The sequence below is a fragment of the Cinclus cinclus genome, chromosome 24 (assembly GCF_963662255.1).
Source record: "Cinclus cinclus chromosome 24, bCinCin1.1, whole genome shotgun sequence".
Classification (NCBI taxonomy): domain Eukaryota; kingdom Metazoa; phylum Chordata; class Aves; order Passeriformes; family Cinclidae; genus Cinclus; species Cinclus cinclus.
In genome coordinates, this window is record NC_085069.1 from 5,009,616 (window position 1) to 5,034,940 (window position 25,325).

At 48.5% G+C, this 25,325-nt stretch overlaps 2 protein-coding genes across 4 annotated transcripts; both read left to right on the forward strand.

Annotated features, from left to right (window-relative positions):
- The first annotated feature begins 4,558 nt into the window (after nt 1-4,558).
- On the forward strand, nt 4,559-22,573 carry TOP2A (DNA topoisomerase II alpha). 3 transcript variants are annotated; one of them, XM_062507909.1, is made up of 35 exons: nt 4,559-4,591; nt 4,933-5,076; nt 5,262-5,352; nt 5,771-5,834; nt 6,288-6,433; nt 7,034-7,131; nt 7,422-7,634; nt 7,853-8,026; nt 8,222-8,323; nt 8,772-8,909; nt 9,021-9,159; nt 9,439-9,596; nt 9,979-10,104; nt 10,547-10,657; nt 10,752-10,857; nt 11,233-11,342; nt 12,082-12,174; nt 12,644-12,758; nt 13,075-13,196; nt 13,763-13,911; nt 14,222-14,453; nt 14,581-14,715; nt 14,813-15,013; nt 15,556-15,751; nt 16,984-17,075; nt 17,261-17,410; nt 17,527-17,604; nt 17,707-17,904; nt 18,824-18,929; nt 19,215-19,355; nt 19,792-19,936; nt 20,069-20,136; nt 20,254-20,373; nt 21,362-21,561; nt 21,985-22,573. In XM_062507909.1, the coding sequence occupies exons 1-35, from the start codon at nt 4,559-4,561 to the stop codon at nt 22,120-22,122; spliced, it is 4,632 nt and encodes a 1,543-aa protein (XP_062363893.1). In that variant the 3' UTR covers nt 22,123-22,573. The 3 variants fall into 3 exon arrangements, with proteins under 3 accessions (XP_062363893.1, XP_062363891.1, XP_062363894.1); XM_062507907.1 differs by having other exon boundaries at nt 20,069-20,130; XM_062507910.1 differs by having other exon boundaries at nt 17,270-17,410.
- Nucleotides 22,574-24,316: 1,743 nt separating this feature from the next.
- GJD3 (gap junction protein delta 3) lies at nt 24,317-25,036 on the forward strand. The gene has a single exon (XM_062507943.1). It carries the CDS (start codon nt 24,317-24,319, stop codon nt 25,034-25,036), a length of 720 nt encoding a protein of 239 aa, XP_062363927.1.
- Nucleotides 25,037-25,325: the final 289 nt, after the last annotated feature.

Sequence of the window (25,325 nt, forward strand, 5' to 3'; positions counted from 1 at the left end):
AGAGGGGGCACCCCAGTGTCACCCCACACATCCTCTCTTTGCAGTGTGACTCACGCCACGCTGGACACCATGGATTGGCCAGGCTGCCAGGCCCCAAGGTGAGCCAGGCAGTGGCACCATGGGCAGGGGTCCTAGAGTGGGGTAACGGGCACAGCGCTGGCCATGGCACCCTGACCAAACAGCTCCATGGCAGGCGGTGCCCTGGTTATGAAACACAACATTGCCTGGGGGGTTGGGAGGCCTGGGGACCCCAGAGCTGGGGACTGACAGGAACTCTCACTTCCCTTTCAGGGAGAAAAGGGTGACCCTGGAGAGCCGGTTTGTAGCCACAGGAAGCAGTGTGGGGGAAGCTGGATGGGGGATCCCATCCCCACACCTGAGTGTGGACCCCTGAGCCCTCCACGCTGCCTTTGCTCCCCCAACACCCTTCACCTCACCCCAGGGCACAGGGTGGGGGATGAAGGACACCATGGCACATGCAGAGGCACAGATATGCATACCCATGCCACCCATAAACATCCCCAGCACACCCCATCCTCATCACCCAGACACAGCACAGGCTCTAATCCTGCTTCTCTCTGCGGCTCACCCAGGGGTGCTGCTACGGGGAACACGGGTGCAAACCAGGCCACCTCCCCTTCCCCAGCACTGGCAGCCAGCCCGGCTCCTGGGGGTCCATCAACAGGTACCAGACGGTGAGTGGCCAGGGTAAGGGGTGCCCGGGGACCCCAGCCCAACCATGGGGACATGGCTCACCCATGTGAACAGTCCCAGATGGGGTAGAGGAAGGAGAGGAGGAGAATAGAAAATTGAGAGAGGGAAGATGGAGACCAGTCTCAGTCTTCTCCCTCTTCCTTTTCAGGATGACAAAGAGGAACCAGAGATTTATGGAGCAATCATCCCCCATGTGAGAGTCCCTGAGAGGCCGGTGTCTGCACTGCCCCAGCTAGGGGCATTCAGCCCTGGGAGGGGACAGGAGTGGGAAGCATGGGGGACATCAACTGTGTGTCATAGCTGCCCCCCTAAAAGGCAGCACCAAAATAGCCCAGTCCAATCTCCACACCACTCTACTGCAGGGTCTTCGAGGTCCACCTGGGAACCCTGGCCCCCCTGGGCCCCCAGGCCCCCCTGGCCCACCAGGTCTCCTCTACCTCAACGTAAGGCCCAGCTCTGGTGTGCACACACCTGTGCCAGAGCACACACGTGTGTGAGTGTGCACAGCACCAGGGCCCCCCCAAACCTGCCTGTCCTTGGTTCCAGAGGGTGCACCCCATGCATGCCCAGCCACCCTGCAAGCAGCCGGTAAGCCACTGCCTCGCTATCCCCAAGTGTCCCTGTCCCTCTCCCTGTGCACCAGGAAGGGTGTCCCTCTCCCTGTGCTCAGCAGCAGACACAGGCTCCGTTTGTCCTCACAGGCATCTGCAGACCGCAGCTGGCCATCAGGTGAGGGCGTTTCCCAGGTGCTTTGGGGGCTCCAGCCTCCTTGGAGACACTTTCCCTTGAAGCCTTGCCTCCCTTCCTTGGGCACCTGGACTGTGACAACATGGGTCCCTGCCACCACTGCTGGCTCTCCCACCCACTCCCACCACATCCCTGTGGGCCCAGTTCCCATGGGAGCATCCAGGCCCTATGCTGGAACACCTTGTGACCCCTCACCATCTCTGGGCTCTCCAGATTCTGGTGTCCCTCAGACAGAGCCATCGGACTCCCGCGTTGATCTCCGGGTGCGTTCAGGCTGCAGCCCTGGGCAATCTTCCCCAGCTGTCCCGTACCCTACAGCAGGATCCTCACCTTCTACATTTCCCCAGCGCCAGACATGGGTTTTCAAGTCCAAGGAGCTGATGGTGAAGGCGAGCAGTGCTGTGCCCGAGGGGAGCCTGGTCTATGTGCAGGAAGGGAGCAACGCCTTCCTCCGAACCCCCACTGGCTGGAGCCGCCTCCTGGTACTGTGTGGGGTCCCTCATAGGGCTGGGGGGCGGGCAGGATGCAGGGCTGGATTTGGCATTAGGGCAGCAGATCCCCATGAAGGAGAGGATTCCTCCTAACCTGTCCCTCTGCTCATGTCCTTGAACAGCTGGAGGATCCAAAGTCGTTCTTGGCTGGTGATGACCCTTCTGCCTCCACCCCACAGTACCAGGTGAGAGGTGCAGGAGCTGCAGGGTCCAACCATGTCCCTGTAAGGGGACAGAGCTCTCCGCTGTATGATGGAGGGGACAGACCTCACAGGACTATTCTCTCAGTCTTCTTCCACCTCTCCATCCAGGAGGCGAAGAGGGTGCAGCCAAGAGGTCCCAACATTCTGTCACCCATGCAGTCTTCAACAGACTCACTGGTGAGGTCTGCTGAGGGTCTGACCATGCTGGGAGGGATGTGCCATAGGAATGGGCTGGATGTCAACAGTGCAGTGCCAGCTCAGCATGAGCAGACCCTGGGGCTGTGTTGGTCTGGGGAGGGTGTCCCCCACTCATAGCCCAAGGATGGGTGTCCCCAGAATGACCCGAGCTGTGTTTTTGCAGATCCAGAAGGAGGACAAACAAGGGCTGCCCCAGATTCTGCCAACCACCATCGCCTCACGGATCCCATCTGTAAGGAGTGCCTGGCCCCAGGGTGGGGATGAGTGGCCAGTCATGGGAGAGGGAGGAGAGGTGCCATGGGGACCCCCAATCCTGGCCAGCATTGCCAGGCACTCACACCCTCTAGGAAAGGAGAAGCAAAGACCTCAACTCTTCCCTGCCACTCCCAGCTCCGCCTGGCTGCCCTCAACGTGCCCCTCTCCGGTGACATGAGCGGGATCCGGGGCGCTGACCTGCAGTGCTACCGGCAGTCACAGGAGGCCGGGCTCTACGGCACCTTCCGGGCCTTCCTGTCAGCCCCCACCCAGCACCTGCTGTCCATCGTCAAGCGGACAGACAGGACCCTCCCCATCGTCAATCTGAAGGCAGGTACCCTGTCCCTGGGGGGCTGTGGGTGGCAAAGCCTCACGGCCCCCATAAATTGCAGCAGGTGGGGGACCCCCACCCAGTCCTGCTCTGGGGCTGCTGCACCTAGGCTGTGCTCAGGGTTTTTGGGGAGCTGACAGAACCAAGAGGATGTTATTGCCCACACATGGTGGGGATAAAGGCATTCCCCTGGCCCCTGGCTCAGCGCCACGGCTCATGCCCACAGGGGCAGCTGCTGGCCAAGTCCTGGAGCTCCCTCTTTGGGGGTCAGTCTGGTGCTGCCCTGCAGGGTCCCATCTACTCCTTCAATGGGCGCAACATCCTGATGGATCCCCTCTGGTGAGTGTGGACACAGGGTCCTGAATGGGTGCCCCTGTGTGGGAGCTGTGCTGGCTTCCTCCCTGCAGCAGTGCAGGAGCAAAGAACAGGGGTGCCCCAGGGTGCCCCCAGCCCCTCTCACCCCATCCCCACCCACAGGCCCCAACGGCTAGCCTGGCACGGCTCCACACCCCGGGGTGGCCATGCCCGCCGGTGGGATTGCCAGGGCTGGCGCAGCTCTGGCACAGCCGAGGGCATGGCCACTGCCCTGGGCGAGGGCCGGCTGCTGGCTGGCCACCGGCACAATTGCTCCATGACGCTGGCCGTGCTCTGCATCGAGGTGGCTTTTCCTTACCGGCACATGTGGTGACAGCTGTGACACCCAACCACACGCTCCAGGCATTCTTCCAGTTCTGTGTGACTGGGGAATATCCCTGGGAGCACCATTGGCACTATCGGAGCTGTGCTGGAGCACCGAAGGGACACCAGGTCCACAGCCAGGCTGTGCCATGCCCAGCCCCAGCTCTGCCATCCCACAGATCCCTGTGCCATGGGGCAAGGCTAGGCTGTGCCTGCAGCCTCCCACCCCCACTGGAGCCAACAGGGTCACCACCCAGAAATAAAGATACAAAAATGCTGTTTTTTATGACACCATGCTTTATTCTGGAGGGCCATGGCCAGCTGCAGCAAGAGGCTGATGGAACACACTGAGGAATGGGAACAGGGACTGGAGGGGCTGGGAGCAGGCTCCAGTCCCCTTGGGGTTGATAGTTACTGCGAGGGGACACCCTGTCACAGGTCTCCATGTCAGTGACGTCTGTGGTTTGGTCCCTGAACACAGTGTGTTCCAGTATATCCCAGTGGGATGTCAGGTCTTGCTCAGTGTATTCCTGTGCGTTCCCGAGGCCTTCCCACTAGGTGTCCAAGGTGTCTCTCCAGTGTATCTCAGTGATTTCCAGTGTATCCCAGTGTCTGCCCAGGTCTTCCCAGCGTGTCCCAGTATATCCCAGGACGTCCCACCGCCAACGGCGAACAGGCAGCCTCGGCACTCTCGCTCCCCCATTGGCCAATCCTGCTGCTCATCTCGTCTCTCTCCCTCCCGACTGGCCGGTTTGAAAGCGCGGAGAGGTTTTTGATTTGTCTGAGGGCGGGCTGAGCGCTGGCGGCGTGCCCGCCCCCGCACTGCGATTGGCGGAGCGCGGGGGGCCGAGAGCGGGGATTGGCTGCGTGTTTCGGCGGGACGAGGGAGGTTTGAAGGGGACGTTGGTGCCGCCATCGCCGCCTCAGCCGCTGCCATCGCCATGGAGCTCTCGCAGTCCCCGTCGCCTCTCCGGGTGCGTCCTGCGACCGCTGCCCCCGAGCCTGCGGGGCTTGGCGATCTCCCGCCACACCGTCCCCTCGGGGTCTCTGCCCCCCCTCCCCCCCAGCTCCCGCAAGTTCTCCCCGGTCCCTCTTCAGGGTCTTACCGGCTCCTTCGCAGCCCCCTCTGGGCCTCCTTCAGGGTCTCTCCGGGCCCCTCTCTCGGCCCTTTCCTCAGCCCTCCTTCTCCCCAGATTCCCCGCTCCTCTAAGATTCTTTTCGCTCCCCCGAGTCCCGATCCTCCCCCACTCCCTGGCCTGGTCCCTTCGTGTTGCCCTTGTTCACTCCCCTCACGGCGCTGCCTCTCCCCCAACAGCCCGCGGACGAGAACATCCGTGTGAACAAGGCCGATGGCCCCAAGAAGCTCACGGTGGAGCACATCTACCAGAAGAAGACGCAGCTGGAGCACATCCTGCTCCGGCCAGACACCTACATCGGTTCCGTGGAGCTCGTCACCCAGGTAGGAGCAGGGGGGAGCGGGGCTGAGCCCCCCGAGCACCTCGGAGCAGGCGGGGAGTCATTAACAGCTGCTCACAAGGCACAAAACATCTGCTTATCAATCACAAAACACCCACTGTACAAGCGGATGACAGAGAAGAGGGACTGTACCTGGGTATTTACAAATTTCTTCTCTTTTTATTCCAGCAAATGTGGGTTTATGATGAAGGTGTTGGCCTCAACTGCAGAGATGTGACCTTTGTGCCTGGCTTGTACAAAATCTTTGATGAGATTCTGGGTAAGCTGACAGATCCATTGAGTCAGTGAGTGATGGGTTATTACTGGGGGTTGAATGGAAGAAACTGGAACTAAACATAAATTATCAAGAACTTATTAGCACTACTTAATAGCAAGCCATTCATGGGAAAACAAACGAAAATAAACTTTACAAAAATCCAATTATGAACCTGATTTCATTCTGCCCAAAATCCCCCCTTTTATGTTAATGGCTGCACTGGAGGAATTCAGAGGTCATTTCCATTCCATGATAACTTGTTGTACTCCTCTTTGTAATTTGCAAAGTATTTTCACACTGAGATGATTATTAGTAACACTGTAGTGAATTTTTGTGTTCATTCTACTGGAACACTTTATAGTTCATAGTTTTCGCTTGATTGAGAATGTAATAAAAATACAATATTCTCTTTCCTTTCTAGTCAATGCCGCAGACAACAAGCAGAGGGATAAAAACATGTCGTGCATTAAAGTCACAATTGATGTGTGAGTTTGGTTTCATTGTTGTTCGTTGCCTTCAGCTGTTCTGCAAAGCTGAGGTGGCACTGCAGGGTTCTGCCATGGGGCTGATCTGAGATGGCCCAAGTTTATTTCACCAGTTTTGAAAGCCTTTCTCTCTGCTTTGTCCCCTGGTCCCTTACAGCGGGCTGACTGTGGAAACAGCTACTCTTTCGTTGCTGTTGTTTTCCACTTCCTCTCCCTTTTCATCCTGATTGAGCACAGGCAGAGGGTTTTGTGTGTTGAGTCCATTTCAGAGCCGGCATGTGCAGATCTGGGTGTTTCTGTGTTGCCTGTCCCCCCTCTGCTGGCAGCTGCTGCACTTGCTGAGCACAGATTTGTTCCTGGTGAAATGGTGCCTTTCCCCAGAGCTTTTCGGTGACTTCTTTCACAGCTAAGCCATTTGCAGCCTTAAAAACAGACTTTTCTTTCCCTCCCCAGAGAGAATAACACAATCAGTGTGTGGAACAATGGGAAAGGTATCCCAGTTGTTGAACACAAAGTGGAGAAGGTCTATGTTCCTGCTCTGATCTTTGGACAGCTGCTGACATCCAGCAACTACGATGACAATGAGAAGAAAGTCACAGGTGGGGAAGGCTCAGATATCCACTAATATCTCTGAGCATCTCCAAGTGTGCGACCTGAACTAGAAAGGGTGGGAAGGAAATCCATGATGCAGTGTGAAAACTGAAAGAGGGGAAACGTAGGTGAGATATACAGATGTTTCTCTCTGTGAGGGTGGTGAGGCCCTGGCACAGGTTGCCCAGAGAAGCTGTGGCTTCTGCATCCCTGGAAGTGTCCAAGGACAGATTGGAGAGGGCTTGAAGCAACCTGAGATAGTGGAAGGTGTCCCTGTCTATGGCAGAGAGTGGCACTGGATGGGCTTTAAGGTCCCTTCCAAGCCATTCTGTGATTCTATTAAAATGATGTTCTGAATCTGTCAAATCTATGTGTTCTGTTTAATCCTAATAACAGTGCAAATGTGAGAACAAGGAAAATTGTCTTTGAATAATCTCTTAAACTCTAGTTAAATCAAAGTTTGTAGTTGTGTACTGAGCTTGTATTGTTGCTTATTGAAAATTGTCTTTGGATTGGGCTGATGTTGACCAACTCCAGTTAGTCTTGGATTATTTTAGATGGTATTGGACAAAGATAATAACACAAGTCTGTGTTCCTTCTAATTCCAGGGGGGAGAAATGGTTATGGAGCCAAACTGTGCAACATATTCAGCACAAAATTTACTGTGGAAACTGGATGTCGTGAATATAAAAAGCTATTCAAGCAGGTAGGTTTTCAGGGAGTTTGTACCTGAGGTTTTCAAATGAGACCCTCAGGTTTCGTTTCAAAACTCTAGGCACACATTGCAGTCAGTTCACTGTGATTAGAGTAAATTTGATCCACAAAATATAATTCAAAGGAATAATAAAATTAGCAGACAGCATCAGAATGTGGTTTTTAACCAGAGTTGTTTAATTTAAAGGTATCTAAAAACACATAAACCATCTTACAGCTTTTAAAAGCTAAGGTAGATTTGTGTGTGTTTGACTTGCAACTCACCAAAGCTCCTTTCCTCAGACCTGGACAGACAATATGGGGAAGGCTGGAGAAATGAAGCTGAAATACTTTGATGGAGATGATTATACCTGTGTCACTTTCCAACCTGATCTGTCCAAATTCAAAATGACTATTTTGGATAAGGACATTGTAGCACTGATGTCTCGAAGAGCCTATGATATTGCTGGATCCACAAAGGATGTCAAAGTTTTCCTGAATGGACAGAGGCTGCCTGTAAGTGAGCATTGAAAAAAAAGACAAATATCTGCTTTTTTTTTTTTTTTTTTTGCACCATATAACCAGTAAGATTCTGTTGAGGCCGTTCCTGTCATTACACAGAGCAAAGGAACACATGCAGAAGAGAGATTTCTGCACCTGCTTTGAAGGAGGATGTGAATTAAGTATTTATAGGAGCTGTTATCAACCAGTTGTCTGCTCTCATCCGTGTGCAGGTGAAAGGATTCCGCAGCTATGTGGACCTCTATCTGAAGGATAAGGTCGATGAAACTGGGAATGCACTCAAAGTTATCCATGAGGAAGTCAATTCCCGATGGGAAGTGTGCTTGACTTTGAGTGAAAAAGGCTTCCAGCAAGTCAGCTTTGTTAACAGCATTGCCACCACAAAGGTAACTCTTTAGTGTGTTTAGTCAAGCTAGTGACATGTTCTTCAACATTAATATTCTTGACTATTTGTAAGTGTACATATGATAATGAAAAATCATTTAATGTTGAAAAGAATGTGCTTAAAGTTTTAAATAGGTATTTATAGTTTTGTAGATTTTAGTGGCCTCAGTCCCAGGTTCTTGTCCCATTTTCCTCAGGGTGGCAGACATGTTGATTATGTGGCTGACCAGCTTGTGACCAAACTCATTGATGTTGTGAAAAAGAAGAACAAAAATGGAGTTGGAGTGAAGCCTTTCCAGGTAAAATGTCAGAATTTTCCACGTGGGAAACACAACTTGATTACTGCAGATTGTCACTTCAGCTTAATGCATAACTGCATTAATTAATGACACATTTCCATTGTACAGACAATACATGTAAGATTGCTAATTATGGAAGTCTCATATTGTCCAGTTTGAGCCAATTCACTTCCCTTTGCTTGTGCAATGTTTTTGTAGTCACTGTAAGTCAGTGTGGATGCACTAAACCTCAGTATCTGTTAGATAACACCTACTGAGATGGAGAGATGCCAATTCCTTGACATCCCAAATCATCTAACACGATTCATGAGTGTTCATTAGCTGTTCAAAATTAACAAAAATATCTATGAAAATTCCAAACCCTACAGTACTGTGTGTTCTCTCACTGAGTGATTGACAAGTGAGCTGAGCCTGTACAGTGTGTGATCCTTGTTGTATTTAACTACAGGTGAAGAACCACATGTGGATTTTTGTGAATGCCTTAATTGAAAACCCAACCTTTGACTCTCAGACTAAGGAGAACATGACTCTGCAGGCAAAGAACTTCGGCTCTACCTGTAAACTGAGTGAAAAATTCATTAAAGGTGTAAGTCCTGATATACACGGGCAGTCAAGATGTCTGTAAAAAATATGTAACAAAAGTTCCTGGCATTGTTGAAGCTTTTCCCACAACTTTGGATTGGGTTTTGTATTGCAGGCAATTGGCTGTGGCATTGTTGAAAGTATCCTAAATTGGGTAAAATTTAAAGCTCAGAACCAGCTGAATAAGAAATGTTCAGCTGTGAAACACTCCAAGATTAAGGGTGTTCCTAAACTGGATGATGCCAACGATGCTGGTAAGTGTTTGACATCCTTTGTAACCAATTCATTCAAAAACAGTTAAAACTTGTCTGTTAAACAAAAGATTTGTCTCCTAAGGAAAAGTGGGAAGACAAAACCGGTCATTATAGTTTTACTCCCATTTTGCAGTCCCATTTACTATGATTATCCCCATTTACTGTGTGCAGTGCCAAAAAAACTGCGTTAAAAGATTATTTATACTTGTTCAGTCGTGAATGTGCAGCCTTGGATTTTATTTCTTAAGTAGAAAACTGACTCGAATTTCTTCTTTTTAGGCAGCAAGAATTCTCTAGATTGTACACTGATCCTGACTGAGGGAGACTCAGCCAAAACTCTGGCCGTCTCTGGTCTGGGAGTGGTTGGTAGAGACAAATATGGAGTATTTCCTCTTCGTGGGAAAATCCTCAATGTCAGGGAAGCTTCTCATAAGCAGGTCGGTTGGAAAATGGTTACAGTTACGTGTTGGAAGGTGTGGTGTGATTTGTGCAATGACTCGGTGCAGCTGCACCTGGAGCACTGGAACTCCAAGGAGCAGTATCTTAAACACCTGAGTCTTCCCTCAGTGCCTCACTGGTTAAGTTGGAATATTGATTAAGTCATGTTCAGTGATTTGCCTGAGGGGATAATGTTCATGTTGCAGATTGGAAAATGTTTGGAATTATGTAGACTAATTTACCATTAGAAATTACAAGTTTCTAAACAGCAAAAAAACACTGGCAGAACAGAACTCAGCCAATGATTCACTTATGGATAATACTTTCTTGAGCTACATTTTGAGTGTAAAAGACAAGTTTTCATTCTGTGATCTCTTTCAGATTATGGAAAATGCTGAAATCAACAACATCATCAAGATTGTGGGTTTGCAATATAAAAAGAACTATGAAGATCAAGAATCTTTAAAAAGTCTTCGCTATGGAAAGATTATGATCATGACAGATCAGGTTAGGTTCACTAAAATTGAAGGTTGGGAGAGGATAACAGTTAGTATTTAAATAAAGAGATAGGAAGAAAATATTTCTCCAACTGCTGCTATTGTTGTACCCAATTCTCTGTGTTTCTTTTTCCATTTTATATTTTTGTGGGTCATAATGACTTTTCAACCACAAAAAGTAAAATGGTGAGTTACATTGAACAGCTAAACACTCCCTTTCCAGTCTGCTGATTCAAAGTCCTTGACCAGTCCCTGACACCTTTTTTCACCAAGAATCTACCTTTTCTGTGTATCTTAATTTTCAGCAATTAACACATGGCCACCTTTTACAGGTGAAAGTTAATAGGGTCAGTTAGCTGTAATTACAGTGTCATTTACTATTAAGCCAACAATTGTAATTTCCATCATTCCATGATAAAATATGGCTTGTTTTTTTTTCTTTTATAATTCAGGATCAGGATGGATCACACATCAAAGGTTTGCTGATTAACTTCATCCATCACAATTGGCCATCTCTTCTAAGACATAATTTTTTGGAGGAATTCATTACTCCCATCATAAAGGTGAGGGTTCTGGGGGGAGCATGAGGTGAATGACTGAGAATCCATTGTCCAAAAATGCCTTTCATTTCACAGTTAAAATTTTTGTCCACCCTAGGCCTCTAAAAACAAAGAAGAAATTGCATTCTACAGCATTCCTGAGTTTGAAGAATGGAAAACCAGTACACAGAACTACAACTCATGGAAAATCAAGTACTACAAAGGTTTGTAAAACCTTAATACAGTGAAACTGATCCAAGTCAGAGCACTGATGATTTGGTGCAGTCAATCCTGCTTTGCAGAAAAGATTTGGACTGGATGTCCTCCAAGTCTCTTCCCTCCTGTGATGTTCCAATTAGACTGCAGATATCTACAGTAATTACAGACAAAATTCAAAACTACTACATGCCACATTAATTGTAATTCTTATGACTTTTGTGATACATCTTGTTTTGAAGTAACTTAAGTTTTCATGAAGTCACCTTCACACTGCATGTTCATTTGATGCATCTCAAGAACTGGGCATAGCAAAATATTTTTTTGAATTGGAACTTAATTTAGGCAAAAAGTCATAAGGATTAACTTTCCTGTCCTTGCAGGTTTGGGTACCAGCACGTCAAAGGAGGCCAAAGAATACTTTGCAGATATGGCAAAACACCGAATTGGCTTCAAATATTCTGGGCCTGAAGATGATGCTGCGATCACCCTGGTAACTAATACTTGATTTAATTGCTGACTTCCTACCTTTGGTATTTCACCTTGTAGAGTGCTCTGTGTTTTCTCTTAAAATGCTCTTTGAGGCCTTTGGGCTGGAGACAATCTCTCTGTTACCAGGGCTACAGCTTTAGTTGAACCAGGAGCAGCGAATCTGCCCCTCAACCTCAGGGCAAGAGTACCCTTTTAATGATGGGTTTTAAATATAGCTCGGTACAAGCTAATAACTACAAACCAATTGACATTTTCAGACAGTATAGTAAATATTCCTTGAACATTTTTCTGTGTATTCTGCTGCAGTTCTCTCCAAGTCGGATCTCCCCTTCCTCCCCCCCGTGCAAAATGCTGGATTAAAACATTCCTCGCTTCTGTGAACTTCACCTTAATTGGTCTTTGATTCTTAAATTTTTAGAGTTGTTAGGCAATGCAAAAAAAAATCAAGTTTTTCCCCAAAATATTAATTTCCCCTCAAATCTGCTTCAATCTTCTGTTATTATATTTAAAATCTATGAATTTAAACCTAACTAGTCTGTCTTCTTCATTGTGGTGGAAATTATGCTCTTTATATGTTTAGCTACAGAAACATTTTATTGTTTTTTTTTTTTAACTCTTAAATCAGCCTGTTTAGCGTGTTGTTCTCCTGGGTAATCCCTTCCTTTTTTCTCAAGTGATCCAATAGTGCACCACCACAGAATGTTCTGGAATTGAGTTGCTTTTCACTTTGTAACATCCAGGCCTTTAGCAAGAAGAAGATAGAAGAGCGAAAGGAGTGGCTGACTAATTTCATGGAGGATAGAAGACAACGGAAGCTGCACGGTCTGCCAGAGGTAAAAGGTTTATGTTTATAAGGAAACTGGTTTCCAGTCTCTGCCTGGGGCTGTTCTCAGCTTCATCTCAGCACGCCAGAGCTGCACACAGCCCAGTCAGTGAGTCAGGTCCGGATTACAGGACGTTGAAAATGTGTCAAGATTTTGCAGAGCAGCTTCTTCTCTCATCTTATCAGTGTAGCCTTGCTGTCAATTATCTAACTGTCAATTTCATTTTTAACTCTCATCTTTGAAATTATTGTATCAATAGGAAAATGATAACTCAAGCAGAGGCAAATGAAGTCTTTATTTCCCCAAAAATGGGGGAAGTAATGCATCCTGGGAAGTGTTTCCCTTCGCCATGCAAAGGGTGTCAGCATTTGAGCTGTATTTAGCTGGTCTTACAAGGAGTTCCCATTTCAGTGAAACTAGCCAAGAAACTGATTAGGCCCTGTTAAATTTAAGGCAATCTTCTCTCTGTTTTCCTTAGGAATACCTGTATGGGAAGAACACTGATTACCTGACATACAATGACTTCATCAACAAGGAGTTAGTGCTGTTCTCAAACTCAGATAATGAGAGATCAATCCCATCACTGGTTGATGGTAAGTAATTTCAAAGTTGTTGATTCTGTATGGTGTATTCCCAGAACTGAGGAAAAGGGTGTTTGATGTCACATCAGAGCCAGGAAGCCTGGGTGAGGTTTCAGGGTCAGTATCCTGAAGTCTGTTTTCTCCAAAGGTTTTTTCATCTTTGGATGAAATGTCTTGTCCATTTCCTGGTATATTATTGCCAGTATTACCTTATTCAGCTGGTACAGAATCTTTAGGTGTATAAGTAGTTCTTGTATCTCTAGAGAGCAGAAGCCAAGTGCATCACATCACATGTTCTAACCACGAGGTCATTTCTTTTTTCATACAGGTTTGAAGCCAGGTCAGAGGAAAGTTTTGTTCACCTGTTTCAAAAGAAATGATAAGAGGGAGGTGAAGGTTGCTCAGCTGGCTGGTTCTGTTGCTGAGATGTCCTCATACCATCATGGTGAGGTAAGAACCTGCCTGGGTGTGCAAAACACATAGGAAAGGCAAAAAGCCCTTCTTTTGCTGTGAGTTACAATGCCTCTAAAGCAGAATTAGATGTCTGAGTGCATACAGGGAAGGGAAGTGGCTGTTCAGCTGTTTCCATGATTAATTCTTCAGTATCAATTTAATCTGACATTAGTCACTCTGCCTGTACTGTCTGGACTTCATAGGAGCATAGTCATTCAAAAAGTGGAACATGAAAACCCTACTTAATTTGTGATGGACTTAGGCAGATATTAATAACCTTTCTGCCTGGGTCAGGACAAGTTAAGCACTACCACAAGGTTCTCTGTGGAGACTGACAGAATCTTTCACTGGAGGTTTCAGAGCAGGTAGACAGCAATAGATAAGCATGGGTCACCTAGAACATTTCAGATGGTCTTTGGACACATTTTCCTTGAGCTTCCTCCAGTATTTCATCAAATGAGTTTATCTTCTGTGTCAATTAAGTTCTTTGTGTGAATGTTGCCTTACTTTGTCCCTCACCTGAACCGTTCTGCATGTTCAGATTTGCACCTCCTTTATTGCAGGCTGCACTGATGATGACCATCATTAACTTGGCTCAGAACTTTGTGGGCAGCAACAACCTCAACTTGCTCCAGCCCATCGGTCAGTTTGGCACAAGGCTGCACGGAGGGAAGGATTCTGCCAGCCCTCGATACATCTTCACCATGCTCAGGTCAGCATTCCAGAGTTCTCACCGTCTTAAAGGACTCAATTTTACAGGAATTAGAATGAAAAACAATTTGGATTTTTCCCTTTAAAACTTCAGGCAATACTTGCATGCTCAGAGTAGCAACAATTAAAGCAAGATTCAGGTGGTAGATTCCATTATGGAAACATGGCTATCAGTGCAGACAATATGGAAATGGAAGCAGAACCAAAGGGAAAAATTTGGTTGGGATAATAAAAATTAGGGAGGTTTCTTTTTGCACAGTGGTCATGTTCTGTAACAAGAATTTGGGCTTAAATTGCCGTCTCTGTTCCAGTCCCCTGGCACGTTTGGTGTTCCCACCAATGGATGACAACATCCTGAGGTTCCTCTATGACGACAATCAGCGTGTGGAGCCAGAGTGGTACATGCCCATCATTCCAATGGTGCTGGTCAATGGGGCTGAAGGGATTGGTACTGGCTGGGCCTGTAAGATCCCCAACTTTGATATCAGGGAAGTTGTGAACAATATCCGTCGGCTGATGGATGGAGAAGAGCCACTGCCAATGGTAAATAATATAATTTAAAAAATAATGTCTTCTTTTTTAGTTTATTGAGCTCATAGTGAGCATTTTATGGGCATGCTTAAACAAAGAGGCATCACATAAAGCTGAATCCAGTGTTTTTTCTCCTCAGCTTCCCAGTTACAAGAATTTCAAAGGCACCATAGACGAGCTGGGGCCTAATCAGTATGTGATAAGTGGTGAAGTATCCATCCTTGATTCTACAACCATCGAGATCACTGAGCTGCCTGTCAGAACATGGACACAGGTAATAAACAGAGAATCTGCTCTGGGAATGTATAGTTTGCTCTTTAAAGCAAAAAGTGAGTAGTGGGGTTTGGGTCTGACTCTGTTTCTTTCCTCAGACATATAAAGAGCAGGTTCTGGAGCCAATGTTGAATGGGACTGAGAAGACCCCTCCTCTAATCACAGACTACAAAGAATATCACACAGACACCACAGTGAGGTTCGTGGTGAAGATGGCTGAAGATAAACTGGCAGAAGCTGAAGCTGTGGGGCTTCATAAGGTCTTCAAACTCCAAACAAGTTTAACATGCAACTCCATGGTACGTGACAGATTTTGCTGAAGGAATTTCTTGGTTTAACTCAGACTCTGTGGACAGCTGCGGTCATTGCGTGAAACAAAAATCCTCTTTGGCAGTAACATATTCACTTCGATTTTTCTGCTGTTACTGGTTTTAAATCAGCTTTCAAAGGTCAAGAGCCTGGCTTAGGAGTGGGCCCAGAGTGGATGGTTTGCCTGAAGGAGGCAAAATGATCTGAAATCACAGTTGGCAGAGCTCTTTGAGCCAGCAGCAGGGGCACCGAATGTCTGGTTCCTGACAGTGTGTGAAGCTTTGCAAGATGTTTGTCCTGCACAGAGCTCTAAAATTCAAGCAACCTTAACTCTACTGTGTGTATTCAGGAGCAGTAAAATTCTAATATTGTCTCTTCTGCTGTGCTTACCAACTGAAGTACAACACTGAGATCTGATAATTTGTTGGCTGATAATGCAGTGGTACTGTCACACCTGGGTTCCAGGTAACTTTCAGTGGGTTTGGAATCAGTTTTATCATCACAACACCCATGTTCTTTCATTTTCCTCCAGGTTCTTTTTGACCATGTTGGCTTTCTCAAGAAATACGACTCTCCCCAGGATATTCTTAAGGAGTTCTTTGAACTCCGGCTCCGATATTACAATTTGAGGAAGGAATGGCTTATTGGGATGCTGGGTGCTGAGTCTGCAAAGCTGAGCAACCAGGCTCGCTTCATCCTGGAGAAAATAGATGGCAAAATTGTGATCGGTACGTTGTTCTTGGTGACTGGGATTGTTACTGGTAGAACTGGGTGATCTCTTAAGCTCTGTCAGCACCCCCTCAGCCCCAGGCTGGCTCTTACAAACCACACCAGGGCTTATCTCTGTTCGGGTGACATCTAAGAGGAAAATGCTTCAGAGTATCCTTGGTCTGTGTATTATGCACATAATAATGACAATGGGATACTTAGCTTTCCTGCTCAGTGTTTGGGAATTTTTGAGAGTTATTTTTAATAGTTTAGCAATAATTCCCATTTCTTTCTGACATAGTACGAGTAAGAGTTAATTACTTGTGGGTTTAGTTAAATGCATTCTAAAGGATCTGTATCTCCCTCCATTATCTTTGTAAACCTCTGCAAAAATACTCCAAATCACGTTCTCGGTGGTCTGGGGGTTCAAACTTAGATGATACTCAAGGAGCAGCATCTGAGAATCATGAGCTAGGAAAAGAAGCAGATCTTTGTTCCCAACACACCCGTTTTTCAATCAACTTTTTCCCCTCAGTGTAAAAGCTGGGCTGTGTTCCGCTGCCTTCACGGAGGATGCGGCCAGACAACGTGTCATAAGATGCTTTGTGGTTTGTGTCTGAAGGCAGCCCAATAATCCCAGCAGCCCGAGTCTGTCTGACTGAACTCAGGAAGAGAAATAATTCCCCTGAAATGCATTTTCTTGGGTTTTTGTAATAAGTAGTTCCAAGGCTGCCAGAGCTGGTTTCATTTGTATTTGTGTCTCATGGTTGAGGGCTTCTGATACCTTGAAAAGGAGCAAATTCCAGCTGAACCATTTCCAGTGGCTGAGCACTTAGAGCATAAATTTCCCGAGTGATGTCTAATGAGGTGCAAGCTACACCACATTATCAAGGGGTTTTTTTACACCTGCCTGTCATGATGAAACCTGTTTTATACCATCATATCTTTTTTTCCCAAGTTCAAAAACTACTTAAAGCAGCGGAAATGCATGTATGGAAACAAAGAATAATATTAACATTGGTTTGACTGATACAGGAGTAATGCTTCCTGACAAATCACCTGCTAAGTCGGAGTTTTTCAGGTGTTCAGGCTCTTCCACATGTCCCAGCTGTGATGTGGAAAGGCTGGTTTGGAGCTCTGTAGGATGCTGAGCAGCTACAACCAGAGGATCCAAACTGAAAAGCTCATCTGTCGCTCCTAACAGTAACTGCTAGTGAGCACTGAGTGACAATCCTGAAATGTCTGTTTGCAGAAAACAAACCCAAGAAAGAGCTGATTCAAGTTCTTATCCAGAGAGGGTATGAATCTGATCCAGTGAAGGCTTGGAAGGAGGCTCAAAACAAGGTAATGCCTCTGTCATCCTCTGAATATGCCCAAACTGGCCCTGAACTCTGAGGCTTCATAATCCTTAGAGAGGCACAAGTTGCTTTTCAACTAGCAGGATTCAAGAGCTTCTGTGTTTGATCAGTAGCCCTACCCATGTATGTCAGGGTTTTTCTTGACTATGTTTGTTTCAAATCCACATTTAGGATGAAGAGGAGGAGGAGGAGGAAGAGAATGACAAAGAACCAGCTGCAGCCTCTGGCCCAGACTTCAACTACCTGCTGAACATGCCCCTGTGGTATCTGACCAAGGAGAAGAAAGATGAGCTCTGCAAGCAGAGGGATAACAAAGAAAGTGTCTTCCTTTTGTTATAAAAGCATTATATTTATATATATTATGTATTATATAGTTTATTTTTGGCTGGTGGATTGAAATGTGTTACTAATGATTATGTGATTCCCTTTAGGAAAAGGAGCTGGAAAACCTTAAGTGCAAGAGTGCCTCTGACCTTTGGAAGGAAGACCTTGCTGCCTTCGTTGAAGAACTCGATGTATGTCGATGCTCAGTGCAGACAATCAACTCCCTCGTCTTACCCACCAGCCCTTTATTGACTTTTGTATTTTTTGGTGTTATTTTATGCTCCCCTCTGCAGGTAGTGGAGGCCAAGCAAGCACAGGATGAGAGTGCAGGTATTGTTGGCAAACCATTGAAGGTGAAAGGAGGAAAAGCAAAGGTGAAGAAAGCCCAGCTGGCAGAAGTAATGCCATCCCCTCATGGTATCAGGGTTGTTCCTCGGATCACTGCTGAGATGAAGGCAGAGGCAGAGAAGAAAACTAAAAAGAAAGTAAAGGTAAAAGGGAACATTCCAAATGCTCTTACCTTCCTTTGCATCCTCTTCAATACAGTCCTAAAGAAATGTGAGTCTTTGTTAGCTGGACTTGTCCTGCTGAAGCAATTGTTCAGGGAGAGGGACAGGACCTCAGGATTTGGGTAACACTGGCAATAGAGGTGTCTCCGTCTGAAGGAGAACAGACTCGCATATCAGGAGATGGCTTAGAGGGCAATTTTTGGCACATTGCAGTGCCAGAGATGGGCTGCTAGCTCAGAAAAGGGGGCGGATGCAAGTAAGGTTGTTCCAGGTGTCTTTGGAATTTGATAAACCCTCTAGCAGGCAGGAAGCACAGCCAGTACATTCCCTTCTCCAGAACAGCCTTTGCATTCCTAGCAATGCTTTCACCCACTTAATGCCATCATTGTTCTCTGTATCAAGGAGATAAAAAAGATTGAACTCTTTTTATAGGACTAGTTGAAATTGTGCCGTTCAGCCATTTCCAACAGAGATACAACCCATCCCCTCACCTGTTTGGCCCTGGAAGCCACACAGGTCACTCTTTTCCTCCACATGATTCCACCCAACAGTTTTTCCAGATAACTTTTGCTTTTGTTTTTATCCCACCCTGTCCAGTCCTGCATCCCCATCCCCCCCAGAGCCAGCACACAGCAGCAGAACCAGAGTACTCAGGTGTGGGGCCAGAGTTCCTGTTTTTGTTCATGTTGGATTTTGCCTTTTAAGTCACCTGATTTGGGGGCAGATCCTGTCCAATTTACAGATCCTGTCTGTAATCAGTTCTATACAGAGCTTATTTCACAGACTCAGGTTTCTTGTATTACTAACTTTTACATGGCTAAAATAAGCAGCTCCTTCCTCCATTACCCCGTGTGCCTCTTCTCTGTGTGACTCACTGTTTGGTATCTGCTTGCATCTGCAGAGTGAAAAAACTGAATTTGATGAGAATCAGGATGAAAACACATCTGGAGAGAAGGAATCTGCAGGCCTGAAGCAGAGATTAGCACAGAAGGTGAAGACTGAGCAAGGTAAATACTTTGATGTTATTCCCTACAAGGAAAAGAGAAAAGGGTTGTCAGTTTGGTTATCTGACCTCTTCCTGAAGGTGGTGAGCAACACCTAGGATCAGTATTTTTGGAAAAACTAGGTGAGAAAGCAATCCTGGATAACAGGCAGGCAGGACAGATTCTTATTTCTCTTTGTTTAAGCCAGAATCCTCTGAATTCAGTGTCTTTCTTAGCTGAGCTTGAACTGCTGAGCCTGAACTTCACATGGAAGTTTGCTGGCTCATCCTGCCTCCCAATATTTTTCAGGAGCTAAGAGACAGGCCACTCTGCCTTTCAAGCCATTGAAGAAAACCAAGAAACGAAACCCTTGGTCTGACTCGGAGTCTGATTCAGAGTCTGATTTTGAACCACTTCCTCAAAGAGAGCGAGTGGTTCGCCAGGCAGCAGGTGAGTGAGGACATGGATGCAGGAGAAGAATGGTCTTCCTTGTGGAGGAGATTAAACAGACTATTTAGGGACCTCCCAGAGCCTCAGATCACATTTAGAATTCATCTTCAAAAGGCTTCTTTATTTTACTGTCTGAAACCATTAAATATTTCTACCATTTGTGGATATTTTCAAGTAAAAGCAGAAATGGGCAACTAGAGAAATATGACTATTGGGTTTAATTACACAACTGTCTTGGCAAATTAAATGTGTTGTGGGTGAGGTTGGAAGACTCCAAATGACAGAACACACTTATCATTTGGAGTCTTCTCCCTGGCAATCTCAGCATCTGTTTGTTTTAGTCAGATCTTTAATAACTGTAGCTAAAATATTGAAAAAGGAACAGAGCTGCATATTGCCAAATTTGTAAAATAACACATCTGTGTCATTCCATTAGCCAAAGTCAAGCCCATTGTCATTTTGGAGTCAAATCCCTCCAGCTCAGATGAGGAGTCTGAATTCCTGGGTGACAGTGAAGGCAACTCTGAATCGGACACAAACTCTAAGAAAAAGGCTCCTCCCAAGCCCAAACCTGCTCCCAAGTGAGTATTTTATCCATAATCACTAGAAATTAGTTGTGCTTAATGCTACACAGAAATGAAAAGTGATTTTTTTTAATGCCCCTATTTAGTGCATCTTAAACTGAATTAAAAACTTAAGGGTTTGTTTTCCAGGGAAACCACTGAAAAAGCAGTAAAAGCTCCCAAGCAAAAGGCAGTGCCAAGTGCTGTCCCCGGTGAGTGTGAGACCTCTAAACCACGTGGAATGCTCTATAATCCCTTAGCAGTGCCCAGGGAAGAGCATAGGGCATAACTTTGCTGTTTCAGGCTGACTTTGTGCTTTCCTCATCCCATTCCAGCCCAAGATGTCCCTGAGGACAAGGTGAGCCAGGCTCCCACAGCTCCATCCGTCCCAGTGCCGAGCACCAAGGCCATGTCCAAAAAACCTGCTGCAGCCAAGAAGGCTGGAGCCACCAAGGGTAAGTAAGGGCAGCTCAGCAACATCAGTTCTAGAGAACAACTATAATTCCTCTGGGAAACAGTCCGAGTGATTTCGCTTGGCGTTCCAGGGCCTGGGCAACTGGAGTTTGCATTTCAGCAAAGATCTGAGGTTTGTGGCAGAGGTTCTCTGGTTGTCATGTTTGAGGTCTGTTTCCAAACATAGCATGTTCTAGTTCATGTTGGACATGCTTAGAGGGAGGGAATTTTAGTTTGGGAACAGGAAAAGTGAATGCTTCCTACAGTGCTATGTAATACTTGGCAAAGATAATCTGAGTGGAATTTGTGTCTTGCAGTCAATGTCCTACTTTGTGTCTTTTTTGGAAGAAAGCTGCCTTGGTCAGGCAAGGTTTTGGGGGTAGTTTGATCTATTCAGTGCTGGATCCATCTCATCCATATCCAGCATTTGACTCAGGGTTTTTTTAACTCAACTGCCACACTTTGACACTGTTTTGTGTATTCCAAATTGAATCAACTTGGTGTTGATCCCAGCAGGAAAATAGTGTTACTTCCACTCCTAAATTGAGAAAGCATGTTATCACTTAGAAATGGTCTGAAATGAGCTGAACTGGAAGTTGTGCTTCAAGATGCTCTTTTAAAAAGTGAAAATATAGGTAAGAAGGAATGAGTGAATGTTTGGGAAATTCCTCCCTCCCTGTGCAGGATTTTGAAGGTCTGAGATGGGTTATGGAGCCTTGAGAGATCAGGACTTTTCCTTCTGAAATAGTCTGTAAATTGCTTTGGGGATGCTTTAATTTGATCCTCTAAATGTAGCGGAACTGAGCAGATAAACAACCTCATTCCTCACCATCTGTGGAAGAGGGATCTTTCTAGAAAACCCAGCTTCAAACAGAGACGACCTGTGCACTGACCCTGCGGCAGCGCAGAGCCTGTTTCTGTTGGAAGTAATTCCCAAACTGGGAACGAGAGAGGAGCGAAACAGGGATTTAACGGCGTGTTCTGTTCCAGACAACCAGCCCTCCATCATGGATATCCTGGCCAAGAAAAAGGCTGCACCCAAACCCAAGCCAGCGGCGAAGGAGGGACCCCTGCACGCCGAGGATGACAATGCCAAGGGGAGGAAGGTTATGAAGAGGCAGCCAAGCTGTTTGGATTCGGATTCTGATTCGGATTTTGGCTCCAAGCCTGCCAAATCTGTTGCATCAAAGGTTTGTACAATGCCATCAGCACCCAGGGAACTGCAGAGCATGGGGTGGGTTCTCCTGGCAGGAAAAGCTGGTGGAGGTTGAATCTCTGCCTGAGTGTGGGGAGTGGGGTCCTAGAATCATGGAATATTCTGAGCTGGAAGGGACCTACAGGGATCACAGGGTCCAACTCTCAGCCCTGCACAGACACCCCAGCAATCCCACCATGTGCCTGGCAGCATTGCCAGCCTGGGGGCTGTGACCATTCCCTGGGGAGCCTGGGTGCTCTGGGATAAGAACCTGGATAAGACCTTGTAAGGGTCAGACACCCCAGATCCTTGGTCTGCTCCCACCTCAAACACTCACCATGCCCATGGCACAGCGGGCATGCGGTGCTCATTGTGTTCCCTGCTCAGATCCATGATTCCTTTCCCGCTTTCCTTACAGAAATCCAAGCTACAGGACAACACCTTCACCGTTGACTCTGGTGACAAAAGCCCTGTAGTTCAGCCCCGTGCCAGGCCTGGCCGCCTCAAAAAACCTGTCCAGTACCTGGAGGAGTCCTCTGAGGATGACTTATTTTAAGTTTTTAGGAAAATTTTAAACTCCACAACAAGCCTTCAGCAACACTCCAGAGCTCCCACCAAAGACCACCTCACCCTAGGAAATCTTCACGAAAAGTGATCCGCTCCAAAAATGTTCATTACAGGTGAACACAGCTCGTGTTTTCTTGGTTTTAAATAAGTTAGATTTGTTTAAACAGGAACATCCCCATTTTGGTGAACACTGGAGCCACGTGCCCAGCAAGTGCTGCCACACTTCCCTCTTCCCCATTATTTGACACTTTGTGGTTATTTTAGTGTTAAAGTTGACTTTAGAACATACCAAACCCTTTAAAATTTATCCATCCATCTTGAAATATCTTCTAGTACTAAAATCCATTAATTTTTAATTCCACCACCCAACACAGGTGAGCTGGATTAATTTTTCCAGCACTATTCCTTCACTATGTAAATATTTTCTGTGTTTTTTTTGTTGTCCTGCGTTTGTTCGTTTAAGTATTGTCTAATAAAAAATGTTTTTTCTTATTTTGTTATTTCACTGAATTTGTGTGTTTTTAGGGAAATAACAACTGCGGAGCTTGTGCAAAGCCCTCTCTCTGTCAGAGCAGAGGACTTGGCACAAACTCTGGGGCGTGCTGGGCTGGTTGGCCACTTCCCCACTGCCTGTGGCCACTGTGGCTCCACAGCTCAATTCTTGTGAATACCCCTGTGGTCCCCAGCACGGGGGGAGCTGCTTGCCCAGAGCAGCTGTGGTTGCCCCATCCCTGGAAGTGTTTAAGGCCAAATTGGAGCAACCTGGTCTTGCGAGAGGTGTCCCTGCCTATGGAAGGGGATGGTACTGGATGAGCCTTAAGCTCCCTTCCCATCAAACCATTCCATGATTCCATGAAACCCCAGGGCCCCCTGTGCTATCTGTGCTTTGCTGGAACCCAGTCAAGTGTGGAAAGCACTGTCAGATTTTCCACTGGCTCTGGAGAGCGTCTCCAGCGCGTCCCCTCCGAGGGCTGGGCTATTTACAGCTCCTCTTGCTGCAGAGCACGACCCAGGACCGAGCCACGGGTGGGTTGTGGGGCTGCTCTCAGAGCCTTGGCATCACCCTAATGTGGATATAGAGCTCTGGGAACAAGAGTGGACCACAGAGTCTGTACCAGATGTTTCCCATCCCAAAACCTTAGATAGGGTGCTGGCTCTGGAGCATCAGGCACTGCCCCAGCCTGGGCATTGTACATCCCGGGGGGGGGGGGGGGGGGCGATCTGTGTTGTCCAGGGCTCTGCTCCTTTTACTGGGAAGGGGATTTGATGCTGTCAGCACTGGGCACGGGCTGGCAGGAGCCCTGGCCGTGCCACATAGGATTTTGTAGGGATTAGTCTACATGTGCCAGAGCTGGGAACAGCCTGGGAATATCCATGGGACCCCCAACAGCCCTGGCACAGCGTTCTGGGGCAGAGAGGGCCAGTGCCAGCCGTGAGCATCCCCCAGGCACTGCAGAGCTGGAGCTGTGGCATCAGGGCTGGGTGTACCCAGGCTCTGGTGGGTCAGGGGGGTGATGCCAGCACGGGGTGGGGGGCTTCTGGGGGCCCTGAGGTCTTGTGCGTTTGGGAGTGACAAAGCTTGGGGGCATTTCTGCACTGGGAGGGCCACCACCCCTCTCCCAACCTATGCTCTGGGCAGCTGCTGGACCTGGGCAGGGCAGCTTTTGTCCTTGAGCCCTACCAGCAGTGCTGAGCCCTTCCCTCCCTCCAGGCGCCCCTGCGCCTGTCCCTTTAAAAGGACTCCAGGCGTGGCTGTGGGACCATTATCCCATCCCAGCTGGACAAAGAGACTGGACAGTCCGGGACAGCCCTGGACAGCCGGAGCCAGCAGCACTGGCACACCGCGGACTGCAGCCTCCGCAGGTACGGGGCTGTTGTGGGGGGTCACAGCTCTGCCAGGCCGAGCTGTGGAGGGGGAAAAGGGATGGGGAATCTGCTGGTCCTGCCCCTGTCGGTATCTTTGGACCCATCCCTGCGGGAGCGAGTCCTGGGCACAGCGGCTGCCTGGGGACACTCCTGATAGGGCTGAGCTGGGCTGGCAGTGCCTGGGCATCCTCCCGTGAGCCGTGGTGCGCTTGGGAATGGCGGGAGGATGAAGAGCTGGAGGGGCCGTGCTGCCGCCGGGGTCCGACCTGGCGGGCCCTGCATCCCCCCAGCGCTGACCCCGCTCCCGCAGCACGGCTATGGGCGAGTGGGGCTTCCTGAGCTCGCTGCTGGACGCCGTGCAGGAGCACTCGCCCATGGTGGGCCGCTTCTGGCTGGTGGTGATGCTCCTCTTCCGCATCCTGGTCCTGGCCACCGTGGGCAGCGACGTCTTCGAGGACGAACAGGAGGAGTTCGTGTGTAACACCCAACAGCCGGGCTGCAAACCCGTGTGCTACGACGCCGCCTTCCCCATCTCCCACTATCGCTTCCTCGTCTTCCACGTCGTTGTTCTCTCCGCTCCCGCCGCCCTCTTCGTCATCTTCGCCGTGCACCAGGCGGCCAAGCCGGGGCGCGGGGGGGCTCCCGGCCAGCGCGCCCGCCGCCTCCAGCCCTTCTATGTGGGCAGCGTGGTGGCCCGGATCGCCGCCGAGCTGGGCTTCCTGCTGGGCCAGGCGCTGCTCTACGGCTTCAGGGTGCAGCCGCTCTTCGTGTGCCGCCGCCGGCCCTGCCCGCACCGCGTCGACTGCTTCGTCTCCCGCCCCACCGAGAAAACAGTCTTCATCCACTTCTACTTCGTGGTGGGGCTGGTCTCGGCGCTGCTCAGCCTGGCCGAGCTCGCCCACCTCCTGCGCAAGGGGCCCCCGGCCCGGCCCGGCTGCTGCCACCGGCCCCAGGAGCTGGGTCCGGCGCCGGGGCAGCCGGCGGGGGCCGCGGAGGGGCCCCGTGGTCCCCACCCGCGGGGGGACCTCACCGTGTGACCGCTGCCACTGCTGGGATGAGCTGTGGCCGGTCTCAGCCCGGCGGGGACTGCGGATCTCCCTGCCCCAGAGGAGTCTCGGCCCTGGTCCTGCCAGGGAACCCGGGCCGGGCTGGGCTGGGCTGTGCCCCGCTGCCCCCGGTTCCTGTTGTGGTCGGCGGATGGGCCTCACCCGGCAGCTGCTGGAAAAAAAATATGGACAAAAAGAAAACAAACGGGTCCCATCCCTGCACAGTGGCAGGAACACCCCTGACCCCCCAGCCCAGCACGGGGTGGGGAGGGGCAGGGCT

Coding starts and splice junctions, on each gene's coding strand:
- TOP2A (XM_062507909.1), top strand. CDS start 4,559: ATGGAGCTCTCGCAGTCCCCGTCGCCTCTCCGG. Junction 12,175..12,643: donor AGCTGCACGGTCTGCCAGAG/GTAAAAGGTTTA, acceptor TGTTTTCCTTAG/GAATACCTGTATGGGAAGAA. Junction 19,356..19,791: donor AGTGGTTCGCCAGGCAGCAG/GTGAGTGAGGAC, acceptor TCATTCCATTAG/CCAAAGTCAAGCCCATTGTC.
- GJD3 (XM_062507943.1), top strand. CDS start 24,317: ATGGGCGAGTGGGGCTTCCTGAGCTCGCTGCTGGACGCCGTGCAGGAG.